Source organism: Pantherophis guttatus, chromosome 3, assembly GCF_059756535.1.
Source record: "Pantherophis guttatus breed Tessera chromosome 3, ASM5975653v1, whole genome shotgun sequence".
NCBI lineage: Eukaryota > Metazoa > Chordata > Lepidosauria > Squamata > Colubridae > Pantherophis > Pantherophis guttatus.
In genome coordinates, this window is record NC_142065.1 from 42,410,264 (window position 1) to 42,423,894 (window position 13,631).

The following is a 13,631-nucleotide window of genomic DNA, read 5'->3' on the forward strand; positions in this document are numbered from 1 at the left end:
GAGTTAGGTTCTCCTGCTTTCCCATCTTAGTTCCAGGAAGTCAGGGCAGGAAAGAATTATCCATAATCTTGCCAATCCCCACCTTCCTCAAATAACCTCTGGCATAGATTAACTTTATTCATAGAATGCCTAACTGTGGCAAATTTACTCATGGTTGACTCAGTCATTTGGTTTCATACAGCACACTGAAGCAAACATGTATGGTATTTGTTTTAAAGTTCTAAAACCATAAATTAATGTATTAACATGCCATGCTAGGTCAAAATATGATAGACCTACCCTGTTTTCCCCAAAATAAGACATCTCTTGATAATAAGCCCAATTGGGCTTTTGAGGGCATGGCAATAAGGCCAAGCACTTATTTCAAAGTTCAAAAAAAATATAAGACAGAGTTTTATTTGCGGGGAAACATGGTAGTCTGTGACCCAGTATGCCCTACAAACTATATCTTTTTCCTGCAGCATCTTCAATCTTAGTAAATCACTGCCCATTGAACAATTGTTAGTCAATGATTACCCTGATTAAAAATATAAAACATATTAAAAATATGAACTTCCATATAGTGATATTGCTATAGAAATTAATTAATATTTGGGATTTTTTTCTCTAAATGATCCTTAGTCACAATAACTATTGTTGCTAAATTTAGTTGTAAATAAGATTAATCAATAAGATTAAGAGGGAAATGCACATACTTTGAAAATGTATCTTAAATCTTTCCCTTTAAATTAAAGAACCTCACCCTCAAGATAGAAACATAAAGTTCTAAGTATGTCTTTATAGACATTTCATTGTATTTATCAGTTCCATTAAAATCTAGGGATAAGAAAGCCTTTGCAATACTGGGACCATGCTATGACTGAAAAATAATGAGCTATCTCTGTCTAGAGCAATGTTTGCTAATGTAGGGACATTCTCCTCTTAACCTAAATCAAACTAAGTAAAGTAAAAACCAGGCAAATGAAGAGTGCCCAAATTAGTGGATCTTAAGTGCAAACTCCTAGACTCCAAAACATCCTCTCCCAAAAATCCCAATTCCTTTGTTTTAGTGCTTTCAATTGCAAACTGACTGCTTTGCCCTCTGTGATCCTTTCTCTTATAGGTCATTTCCTAATTTGGGGAGGAAGTGATTCCCTATTTAGACCCCACATGCCACTGATTTGTGAACTACACTTAGGAAGATTAAGCCTTCTACAGATTCCTTTCTGTAGAATAGGCACTTTTACTGTATCTTCACCATTGAATATCTGATCCTTCTTTGTGCATTTGCAAGTGGATTACAAGCAAAGGTGGCCATTTGGATATCCTCTAATTTTCTTTCTCCCCATAGTCACATTTTCCTATTTGTAAATTATCAACCAGATAGTAAAAAAATAGTTTTTAATTTGGAATGCTGACATCAGATTTTGATACTTAAAAGTCGAAATTTTACTTCTAGAATACTTTTTCCTTTCAAAAATTGGTCCTTGCTTTTTGGTGAAATTAATTATAAAGACAATTAATAAATCAATGCCCCTTATTTTAATTTTCCCCCCTCAAAGAGTAAGCCAACTTTGCTTCATCTAGAACACAAAACTGAAAAAACCCTCTTTTTAATGTTTTTCAGAGAGTTCTCCCTCCCCATTCAAGAGGTCCACACCAGCATCTCTTAGTGTCAGGTATAAAATGGTTTATTTAAAATGCAAAATATTGGTAAAACACATACACATTAGTAAAAAAAAATCCCACATAGGCAGGGATCAGATATAATAGAGCTTTGCGTTTTCATACCAAAAGAACAGGTATGTAAGGTTTTAAATGGCAGTGTTGTTGAATTGCTGCACAACAGCAAAATAAATCTTTGTTAATAGTCTTTTTGGACTGCAGTCTTTGAACCCAAAGATGTTCTCTCACAGAGGCATTATCTGGAAATCTGCCCCTTAAGAAGGGACAAATGTCCTATATGCTGCAGGTCACCATCATCTCATTCCCACAAAGTCTTCCTTATGAGGCGTGTTGCCTGTTCACAGAGTTCCTTAAAGTCAGCACTTGTTTGACTTTTTCCTGGATCACGTCCTCCTGTTTTTGAGCCACAACCTTCACCATCTCCTCTCTTTTTGTCAGTGGCAGAGCGGGCCTTTTCTTTTTCTCCTCCTCGTCTTCCTCCTCCTCCTCCAGCTTCCCTTCAGAGGTGAAAGGACTGCAGACAGTCTCTACCAAGCCGATAACCATCCCAAAGAAGGCCAGCACGCTGCCCAGCATGTACAGCTTGACCATTTTCCCATTGGGTTTCTGGCTCAGCATCTCTTTCGCAAATGGGATCAGCTCTTGCATTGTCTCCATAGTCCAGGTACTTGGAAACACCTAGATGGAGAAACACATGAAAAAAATAGGTCAACTACAGCTTAAGTTGTGAAAAGCCTTTTGATCTTAGGCCAGCCTACTCTGAAAGAACAGTTTTTTCCCCAAACTGGAGGGAGGCTTAAGCAGTTTACAGAGCCTCATTATAAGGAACAATTTATACAACTTGCCTCCAGAAGTTGTGAATGCTCTAACACTGGTAAGTTTTAAAGAAGAGATTGGACCACCATTTCTCTGAAATGGTATACTTTTTCCTGCTGAGCAGGGGGTTGGACTAGAAGACCTCCAAGGTCCCTTCCAACTCTATTATTCTGTATAAAAAGGCTACAGACAACAGCAGATGCATTTCAAATACAGACAGTCCAAGTATAATTCTCCTTATGCGGCCAATTATACGCAACAGCATGAATTCAAAATCATTAGGCTTCCCCCCCCCCAAAAAAAAATTAAAATAAAATAACAGCCCTTCTGTCCAATACAACCTCACGAATCCCTCCCATGAATCCAGTGTCTTCGAATAGAGGAGAACAGCCGCAGCTCGGTTCTAAACCGGCACTGTAGCTTGGACGATCAAAAGAAGGGGGGAAAAAATAAAATAAAACGTCGAGCGGCCTTACCTCGAAGAACTCGTCTGACTCGCTCGGAGCTTTGATCAGCCGTTGAATTCAAAGCGCCCCTTTCGATTCCGCACAGAAGCAAAACTCGAATATCTTCACTCCAGTTAACTTGCTACAGTAGCAGTCGGCCTTCCTGCTTTATAATCCCACGCTTGTTCGAGTCCCCGCCCCTGTCCGGACCGACCGCTTGGCTTCGTCCCTGCAGGCTGCTGGCCAATGGGACTGCCCATGCGCCGAGCACGCCGCTATCCTGCCGCCATTGGCCAGAAGCCGAGCCTCCTGGTGTGGTAATGCTGGCAAAGGGCAGCGCAGGCGGAGGTGGTCGCCAGCCCCCAGGAGACGCGCTGGGGAAGAGCGTCCAAAGCAGTAAATCACGTTCATTTGTCAACCTGGAGAGAGTCACGTAGCATGTCTCCAGGCGGCCTTTATTAGTATTAAATCCCTCTTGAGCGACGTGCGCCAGGGCTCGTGTTGGGGTGACCTTCACTCTTTCCCTTAAAACCGCATTGCCTTAAACGGACATTGCGAAATTCAGAGGAGGTTTTATGGGTGACTCGCTGCATTGTTTCGCTTTATTAAACGATTTGAATTTTAACTCGCGCCGATATTAAGATTCAGAGTAGTTTACTCAAGCGCGCGCTACAGCAAATCAAGATTCTTTGATTTTCTGAAGACAGACCCGGGATTCGATTTTAACGTGGCTTTTAACGATTAGACCCAAGGAAGTTGCTAATGGCTCCTTGGTGACCAGATGACATACAAGGCAGTTTGCCCCTAAATGCCAATTGCTGAAGAATGATGTCCTGAAAACCTCTGTGGCCCTTCACAGACTAATAAGAGTTGGAAGGGACCCTGGAAATCTAGTCCAACCTCCTGCTCAAGCAGAAGACCCTATACCATTTTGGACAAATGGTTGTCCAATCTTTAAACCTTCAGTGTTGTGAGCACCTACAACTTCTGAAGGCAAGCCTGCCCACTGGTTAATTGTTCTTAAATTCCATTTGAAGGATTCGGGTTAGCTCCTGTGGTAAGACTATTCAAGTAGTGTTTTTCAAACCTGGAAACGTCTAACTCCCAGAATTCCTTTATTTGCATTCGTGTCAGGGAATTCTGAAAGTTGAAGTTTATACATCTTAAAAATGCCAAGTTTGAAAAACACTGATCTAGATGTTGGTCTTACTCTTATAATGGCAAGATGTGCCCATATATAGACACCTATGACTACCAGAGGGATACAGATTTTCCTGGGCTGTTACCACTTTGCTTCCATCTCACAGTTGAATGGAGTTTTGCAGCCAGAGAGAATAACTTTTTTCCACAAAGTTTTGGTCTACCTTTTTTTTTTTTTGAATTAAAAAAAACAGCCTTTTGTTCTGAGAAGACAGCATTTTGTCCAATTATATTACATACATCACCATGGAGAAAAGGGAAATTTACATACAAGATCCATTTTGGTTTTACACTTAGAGCAAGGGTATCAAACTCGCGGCGTCATGTTGCCTGTTGTAGGAAGTTAGCACCCACCCCTCTCCTGGAAGAGTGAAATATTTTAGGAAATATGAAAAAGGCAGAATATTATATTTCCCTGGGATAAGCATGTTTTGAAGCAGCTCCCATCTTCCTGCCCCCCACCCTTTGTCAATGGGCCATTAAGGCTTGGGCCAGTCTATTCTACATAACAAAGATCTACCTCCTGCAGGCAGAGCCATAGTAGGAATTGTCAAAGATAGGATTAGCCCTCTACACAATAGCAGCAGAAACTCACCACATGTGACCTGGGAAGCACATGTGGCCATCAGCCAGCAAGGCCCCCACCCCCTGGGAGTCTGACGACCAATCAGGGTGCTCTTTCGTGGCCCCGGGGGGTGCAGAGCCGGCAAGAGCATAAAAACCCGAAGATTTACTGTATCAGCCCTTTTTCTGTTCGGGAACTCGGGCCGTGTGGTCCTGTCCACCATTAAACCATCTTTCCAAGCAGTCTCCATGTTTCCAGTGTCTGTTTTCCCCACTTGGAGCAGAACCTAGAAGGATGTTTCTTCCAACACTGTCACGTGACGTTTCACGACGTTTTTCCTCTTTGCGGAGCTGGCGTAGGTGTGGCCTGCATGTGACGCATGTGGCCTGTGGGCTGCCATTTTGGCACCCCTAATTAGAGAACCTTGTGAAGTATAAGTAGAGTGACTGGCAGAATTTCAATGGTGGCCAACAACAGTGAATCAGTTTTCCCCAACTGAATCAGATGCAAATGTGAGGTTTGCCACATTTGCTTCTTGGTTCTATATTCAGCCTTTACTTGTACTTGTGAATGTATGTTTCAGTGAAAATGAAATGTACATACATTTCAATGTATGTACATTTCAGCTTTATCCCTTCTTTTCAGGGCATCTCTACTCCATTTTTGACAAGCAGAGAAGGTAATGGTGGCCCAAATCACTGAGCTATGTGGCTGAGGGGAATTTGAATGGAAGCCTCCCTAGCTATTTTCCTGCCGTGACTGTTGGGAGTTCTCAGTGTTAAGAGACAGTTATTTTGTTTAAAGGAGCACATTTAGAATCCAAAGCTGGTGAAAGTCAGCCACTCCTCCAGAGACCTTTCCAGTCCTTTCTTCTAGCATGCAACTTGATTCATCCAGGTGAAAGGTAAGCATCCCCCTCTTCTTTTTTAATGCATGTGGGTTCAGCATGTTTAGGAGTCAGTTCTCTTTTTGTACACAGGGCATGGGTCTAGCACTTTACTCCAGCGATCTGCATTCTATTTCTGTCCACTGAGCGCTAGGTGCAACTTTGCGTAAGCCTTCTAACCTCTCACCTAGTGGCTGGGCAGTCTCTTTGGACAACCAGGGATTGTGACTCTGCAGCCAGTTACAAAAATGGTCCTTGTAGCCACAAAAAGATTTAACAGCTGATTCATATAAACAAGGGTCTGAGAACTGAGAACAACAACCAGTAGAAGTCAGCTCAGGTTTTCAGAATGGATGGAAGAGAGGGAGGGCAGCTGGAGCTAGGCATGTTGCCCTCTCCTCAGTGTCCTCATTTAGACACCCAGTCCTTGCATACAACTGCCCAAATCGGAGAAGGTGAAATAAGGTGTAGAAGTTTCCGCGTTCAGATTCTAGTGAAAGTAACAGAGTGAATGAATAGAGATGGGTCTCTAATGATCTTTTCCTATAATTTGATTTTAAATGACTGAAGGGGGTTGGTGAAGGGAAAGAGACCTTGAAAAGTACAAGCAGGAATTCATGATGCCACCCTACTATAGATTCAAAGTCTGTTTTCCTACTTAACTCTGTTCAAGTGGTCATGTCTGGAGCCTTTGCTCTGCTTCATTTCAGGGGTTTGTTGAACCCTTCATAGCAATTGGCTGGAATGCCCGCTCCCCTCTGGATATTAATCACTACCCCTCATTAGTGTTTCTCAAGCTTGGCAACTTTAAGATGTGTGGACTTTACCCCTGAGAATAGTCCTGTAGGAAGTTAGCACCCATCCCTTTCCTAGAAGAATGAAATATTTTGGGAAATATTAAAAAGGCAGAATATTATGTTTCCCTGGATGAGAAATGGAGAAGCATGTTTTAAAGACAAAGAAGCTCCCACCTTCCTGCCCCCCACCCTTTGTTAATGGGCCAGAGGCAGAAACCCAATCCTTTGTCAAAGGACCATCATCTGCAACACAATAGAACCCATCTAGCAACAGAAACTCACCACATGGCACCTGGGAAGATTACATCAGCCAGCAAGGCTAGCTAAGAGCCCCACCCCCTGGAAGTCTGACAACCAATCAGGATACTCTTTCTGGGACCCAGGAAGTTCTAAGCCAGAGAGAGCATAAAACCCAGGGACTCGCTGTATCTCGGCCCTTTTCTGTTCAGGAACTCAAGCCATGTGATCCTGTCCACCATTAAACCATCTTTCCAAGCAGTCTCCATGTTTCCAGTGTCTTTTTCCCCTCTAGGAGCTGAACCCAGAAGGATATTTCTTCCAACAGTCCTTCATGACTTTTCTTTTCTTTTTTTTACAAATTCACCTGTGAGACAGTGAAAGGTTAGGATTTCCATCCCCCCCATTTTTTTCTTTTTAAATCACTGATGGAATGTGAGAACCCAGACTTCCTTTCTCACATTTTTTAATCCTGAGAAATTGACAGGGGTTCTGTCATTTTCTTCTTCAATTCCAAGTAACAATGTCAATTCAGATAGTCCCTCGACTTAGAACCACAATAGAACCCCAAATTTATGTTGCTAAGTGAGACATTTGTTAAGTGAGTTTTGCCCCCATTTTACAGCCTTTCTTGCCACAGTTGTTAAGTGAATCTCTGCCGTTATTCAATTGGTAACAGTGAAGCTTAATGTTGACTTTGCTTATCAGAAGGTCTCAAAAGCTGACCTTCACATGATCATCACATGACTTAGAGACACTATAATCATCATAAATATGAACCAGTTGCCAAGCATCCAAATTCTGATCATGTAACCATGGGATGCTGCAACGGTCGTAAGTATGACCATAAGTCACTTTTTCAGTGCTGTTGTAACTTTGAATGGTCACTAAATAAACTGTTGTAAGTTGAGGACTACCTGTACTGTTGTGGTGTTTTCTTCTTTTCTACCAATGGAAAGGTGTTAAATATGAGGGGGAGTCAATGGCAAGATACCGATATAAAAGGTCTATCAAGGGAAATCGCATATCCTCAAGCAATTCACAATTGCTTTTTCATGCATGAGTAGAAGAGGTAAAGATGCAGCAGAATCACAGGTTGTGGTAGGCCTGGTCCAGATAGTAAACCAGGACATTATTGTGGCAAAAGTGGAGAAAGGAGATTGAAATCTAGAAAGGGATTTATTAAACTGGCTTCCTTTTAGACATGAGCCAAGCAACTTAATGCTGCTGTGTGAAAAAGCCCTTAGTTTCTTTTAGTATTCTGGGGTCCTCCATTGAATTCAGATACTAGGTAGCATTTGGAGTGAGTAGAGCTAAATATTTGGCACCCCATAAGCCATATAGTGACATGTATATACAAGTGCAAATTTACATTGGAATGAATTTAAATCTAGAATTTTCTAACAACAACTAGAGGTTTTGCTGCACTAATAAAGATGTGATCACTGATATTGGATGAAGTGTAAAGATTAATCAGTATTCTTTGGATCTGAGCTTCAAATCTCAAAGATTGACTGATGATTAGTAAGCCTGCAGGTGCTGTTTCCAGTTTTGGGGAAGACATTTGCTCTGTTTTTGATAAACATCTTAAAGATACTGTCTGGGCAAATGTCTCCAGTTCATGTTTGTAAGTCTTCCCATCTTGCTTCTGCTCAATTATTGTTTTATTTGTACAGCTGCAGTTAAGTATATAGACAGCCAGTTTTGTGTATTGGTTAAAACACCAGTCTACAGATCAGGAGACTGTGAGTTCTAGTTCTGCTTTAGGCATGAAGCTAGCTGGTGACCTTGAGCCAGTTACTCTCTCTCAGCCTTAGAAAGCATGCATTGGCAAAGTGAAAAATCTTGCCAAGGAAAGTGCAAGGACTTATCCAGGCAGTCATCAGGAGTCAAAGCACATGCATACAGTTACAATTATTTAACAGACCATTCAACTATAATTACAGGTTAACTCCAGAAAGCAAAAATATTTATGACACTGGGGAATTTCCTTTTCTGGCTGGGAGATGAAGTCCACATATCTTGGCAATCTTGGCATCGTTGCCAACATTGTGAAACATGGTTTTGGGGTAAAGACTCAGAGATTGCAATCTCCCTAGACTCTGGGGTGATACATAACGGTGATGGATAATGATATAAGTTGAGGCATAGTTCTGCCAGACAAAGAAGTCTTACTTTCCTACTGACCTTTGCATTATGGTGTCCGCAGGTCATAATATTTCTAAATTGGGACTACAGGGGTGAAATCCAGCAGGTTCTGACAGGTTCTGGAGAACCGGTAGCAGAAATTTTGAATAGTTCGGAGAACCCGCAAATACCACCTCTGGCTGGCCCCAGAATGGGGTGGGAATGGGGATTTTGCAATATCCTTCCCCCAGGAGTGGGGAGGGAATGGGGATTTTGCAGTATCCTTCCCCTGCCATGCCCACCAAGCCACACCATGGCCACCAAGCCACGCCCACAAAACTGGTAGTAAAAAAAATTGGATTTCACCACTGGATTACAGTATTCTAGTATTCTTTCTTGGTTGCCTTTCTTTCTTTTCATTAGATTGCCTGAACAGGGATTTTAATTATCCCTTTCCTCCAATATTTTTTTTGTTTAAGTTTTTTTTAATACTGGATTCCAAGTATAAAGACAAGGGAGAAGTTCTGTATAGGGAAGAAACGATTCTGAAATTGAAATGTATATCTGCCAATTAACATATGTAGTATTGCAATCTACCTTCCTCCAGCACAGATATTGCATCTGGAAAATAATGTAATAAACATTTTAAAAATAGGTTTTAAACAGCTAATAGACTTTCCCATGCTTTGTGCAACATGGTCACAAAACTACCCATGTGTTTGCTGAAACTGTGCAGGGAGAAAAACAAATATTTCCATAAACTATTGCATTTATTTTAGTTGTTCTGCTGTTTTTTATTATTGTTTCGTACTGTTATTTTTTAAAACTGATTTGCCTCCAACCTAATAAGTGGCAAATTGTTGTGTAGTGGTTAAGGTGCTGACCTAGAAAGCAGGAAAATCTTCCTTGGGGATGAAAGCTGGCTGGGTGACTTTGGGCCTGTTATCTTCTCTCAGGCCAAATACCAGACAGGGTTATTGTTATGGGAAAGGGGGAAGGCAGGATTATTAGGCATGTTTGCCATCTTGAGTTATACATAAAAAACATATACATGGATAAAATAATTTATAATTACAGCAACAATAAAAAATAGCAGTTTCATAAATGAATGCTTCTGCATTCTACTATTTCCTTTTCTTTTTCCTGAAGCCCTTCCTTACACAATAGACTTTCCTTCTCAGATCATGAAATCTTAGAGAACCCAACAGCCTGTTTATTGCCTCTCAGTCAATGAGTCACATCAAGAAGGTACAGCACATTCTGTGAGAGAGATTGTGGCCCTTTCTCTGCTCCTTTTACATTTCTCTGCTTTCGTCTCTATGTGTATTACATATTACATCAGCAGTACAAAGCAGATCATATCAGCTTTGGTAACACCGTATGACCTCGGATTGCAGTTAATTTACTTCATGCAAGCAATAGGTTGGTGGTGTTCTTTGAAAGGTCATAGTTCTGAAAGATGGATAGGAGCACAATGGACAATACTGTATTTTCTAATGCTAGAAGATTTTATTTTCAGAATCGAAATTTTTATTTTTATTTTTACCAGCAGTGTTGGCCTTATAAGACAAGCACAGATGACTTCCAACAAGTAAAAAAGCAGATTCAGGAACAGTGCTAGACAGTAACTTCTCCTTTTTAAAATCAGTTCTCATTCAATTTGATAAAAAGAGTGGTATAAAATGATTTTGAAGGAAAAGAATATTTCAATATTGTTATGGATAGAATGTGACATTCTTGCACTGATTTGATTACAAAGTGGCCAAGAGTTACATGTGAATATGTTACCCACTGCAGTCCTCAGAGATCTAAAGACTGACTAGGTGGCTCAGTGGCTAAGACACTAAGCTTGTCTATCAGAAAGGTCGGCAGTTCAGTGGTTCGAATCCCTAATACAAGTCTGCATGAGCAGGGGGTTGGACTAGATGACTTCCAAGGTCCCTTCCAACTCTGTTACTATTGTCTGTTATCTGACTTGGTGCATTTCCATACTTTTTTCTTCAATAGAGTTGCTCATATTATTGCTAAGAAGAACTCCTGCATTTCAGAAACCATATTTCTTTCTTTCCCCTAGACAATTTATGAAAAATCAACCAGCCAATTTCTATGCTTACCACCTCTTCTGTTTATTTTAAGTACCAGGTCTAGGTTGCAAGAAACATCTTGTTGACCCATATTGCATTGGCTATTTGTATAAATTTAAAAAAATCACATTGCTCTGGTAGCTAAAAACTCTTCTTTGAGATGCATCTTTTCTTCTGTTCAGTTGTGTTCAGTTCTCAGAAACTGCTTGGACAAGGCCCTGCAGTTTTCTTGCCAAGGTTTTTCTGAAGTGGTTTGCCATTGCTTCCTTGTTAGAGCTGAGAGCAAGTGACTGGCCCAAGGTTACCCATCTGGCTTAACCATTACTCTAAACTGACTCTCAAGCCATTTTACATAGCTTTAATAAATATGTACAGTGAAAACATAGGGAGGTGAGGCATTAAGAATAACAAATGTAATCATGGCATAAGCTTCTCATGGTCTGTCGTGAGCATAAAAAGTTATCCAAGGTTGATTATGGGACCAGCATACCATATTTTTCTGCCCATAGCAGAGAAATAAATGATCCATCTAGCAAAATCAAAATTATTTGGTACTAGAGGCAAACAATTTCACAACTTATTTTTCATCTTCTCTCGTAGTAGACAAATGAGAAATTAAGTGGCTGACCATTTACTGCTCTTCTATTGTCAGCCAAATTTTCCACTTGAGCCATTTGACTGTCTCTGTCTAATGGTATTGCTGCCTCTATTTGGCAGATTTATTTGAGCATACATCCCTGGCCAAAGAATTGAGAAACTATTATGAAATGAGAAGCCCAAACTTTGGGAAATGCAAAAAAGAGAGCAGCAGCATTTTTCAAGACAAAGAGCAATAAAAATATTAGCTCTTTGGGTGAATAAATAGTTCACTTATCTAATTTATTGTTCATTTTCTGTTGCCCATATTACTTGTTGATAGGTGAGAAAAGCATGCCCTTACCAACAGCTGACGTGGCATGGAGAGATCATTCAGCATTGTACAAATAAGCACATACCTATTGACTGGCTAAACTTTTGGATAAATGTGGCAATCTCACATCATTCAAGGCTAATCAAGAAGCACATGTTTCACAGTGTGCTGGGTTTTTTTTGTTGAGCTTCACAAAATGCAACTGGCCTGATAGTTCAGCGATTAAAAAGGCTAAGCTTGTCAGCTGGAAAGCTGACAGACTGGGTTAAAGACCTGAGAGCCACGTGACAGGGTGAGCTCTTGTTACTTGTCCCAGCTCCTGCCCACCTAGCACTTTGAAATCATGCAAATGCAAGTAGATAAATAGGTACCACTTCAGTTGGAAGTTAACAGCATTCCGTGAGCCTCAGAATATAGTCATACTGGCCACATGACCATGGAAATGTCTTCAGACAACGCTGGCTCCCTCGGCAAAGAAATGGAGATGAGCACCGCCTCCCTAGAGTTAGAAATGATAGGAGGGGGAACCTTTTCCTTTTCAAAATGAAACACTTCTTCCACTTCTTATGGAATCCATCGCTGTATAGGATTTAAAGAATTTAGATAGTTTTAAAAGTGCTTTTATCTTATTAGCAGGTCACTTAAGCTTCAACCTTGTCAGCTCAAGACATTAAAATCAAGAAATAAAAATTAGCAGAAGAGGCCCTCTTAAAGGCCCTTCTTTCAGAAGCTGTTTATTGGGCAAATGAGAACCAGGTTTCTAACTGTATTGTTTCCCCTCCTTCTCTATTTCAATGAGATTATTTATAAAAAATTGTATTTGTTATAAGGTGAGCTCAGCTCCACCCTTTCTTCCTTAGAATGCTTCTCCTTAAGCATGTCTTTTCTATTTAAATCAATTGCTATTGTAACTTTTTATCTGTTTATAGCTTTCCCCCCATTGTCTGAGTGCCCCTTAGGTAGATGAAGCATCAGTTGTGGTTTGCTCTTGGTTCACACCAGTTCAGGAGAACTGGTAGTAATGGCAGTGGGAGGCTCCGCCCACCCACCCGGAAGTCATCAAATATGTTCTGCGCATGCGCAGAAGTGGCGCACGTGCGAGCAAAGCAAGTGCACGCGAGCAAACCGGTAGTAAAGGTAAGTAAAACCTGCCACTGTGAAGCATATATATGAAAATGGTTTTTACAAGTTGGGCCTCCTGCTTTTCTGTTCAGTTTCTTTTGGACTGTATTGAGATTGTTAGCCTATCGTTTCACAAGGTACAATGGAAAGAGCATTGCCAGAGAATGTTGAGGAAAAGAGGATTTTGTCATAGAGACACAATGGAGTATAGAAACACCACTAAATTTAATTTCATTCCCGTCTACTGAAAATGAGCAAAAGATCTGTGGTTCATTTCTCCTACAACATCACTGTATATGTTATTCATTACAAAACCTGTTCCTTATTTTAAGAACTTTGTGAGCAAATAAAACTTGCCCACCAGAACAAGTAATGAAAAGGTTGGAGGCAGATAACAGAGCATGGAAGAACACATTGCTCTGAATCCTTAGCACTTTTACGTAGGCATTGAACAGTGCAGAATATTCTCTTATTATTGCTGTGGGAGCAGAACAATGTACGGCTACAGCATGTTCTGAAAACCCTCACCAAGATAGGAGAACCATAAAGACGCACACACCCTTTACTACGTGCAAACATCAAAACAATATCATTATAGTATTTTGCCTTCAGTGCTTAACTCAGAATAATCCCTGCCAATGTTTGATTTAATGCAGGTGAAGACTGGCTATCTGAGTTCTAATGTCTGCATTAGCAAAACTCCAGATTTCATGTGATGCACAAGTGTCTGTGGCAGCTGATGTTCATTTGGGGCATGAGGAGAGAGAGGCTTTTGC

At 40.7% G+C, this 13,631-nt stretch overlaps 1 protein-coding gene across 1 annotated transcript; it reads right to left on the minus strand.

Moving 5' to 3' along the window:
• Window positions 1–1,847: 1,847 nt before the first annotated feature.
• Window positions 1,848–3,093, minus strand: G0S2 (G0/G1 switch 2). Its single transcript, XM_034414335.3, has 2 exons — window positions 2,958–3,093; window positions 1,848–2,343 (listed from the first exon to the last, which is right to left on the minus strand). The coding sequence occupies exon 2, from the start codon at window positions 2,320–2,322 to the stop codon at window positions 1,984–1,986; it is 339 nt and encodes a 112-aa protein (XP_034270226.1). The 5' UTR covers window positions 2,323–2,343; window positions 2,958–3,093; the 3' UTR covers window positions 1,848–1,983.
• Between the last annotated feature and the right edge of the window lie 10,538 nt (window positions 3,094–13,631).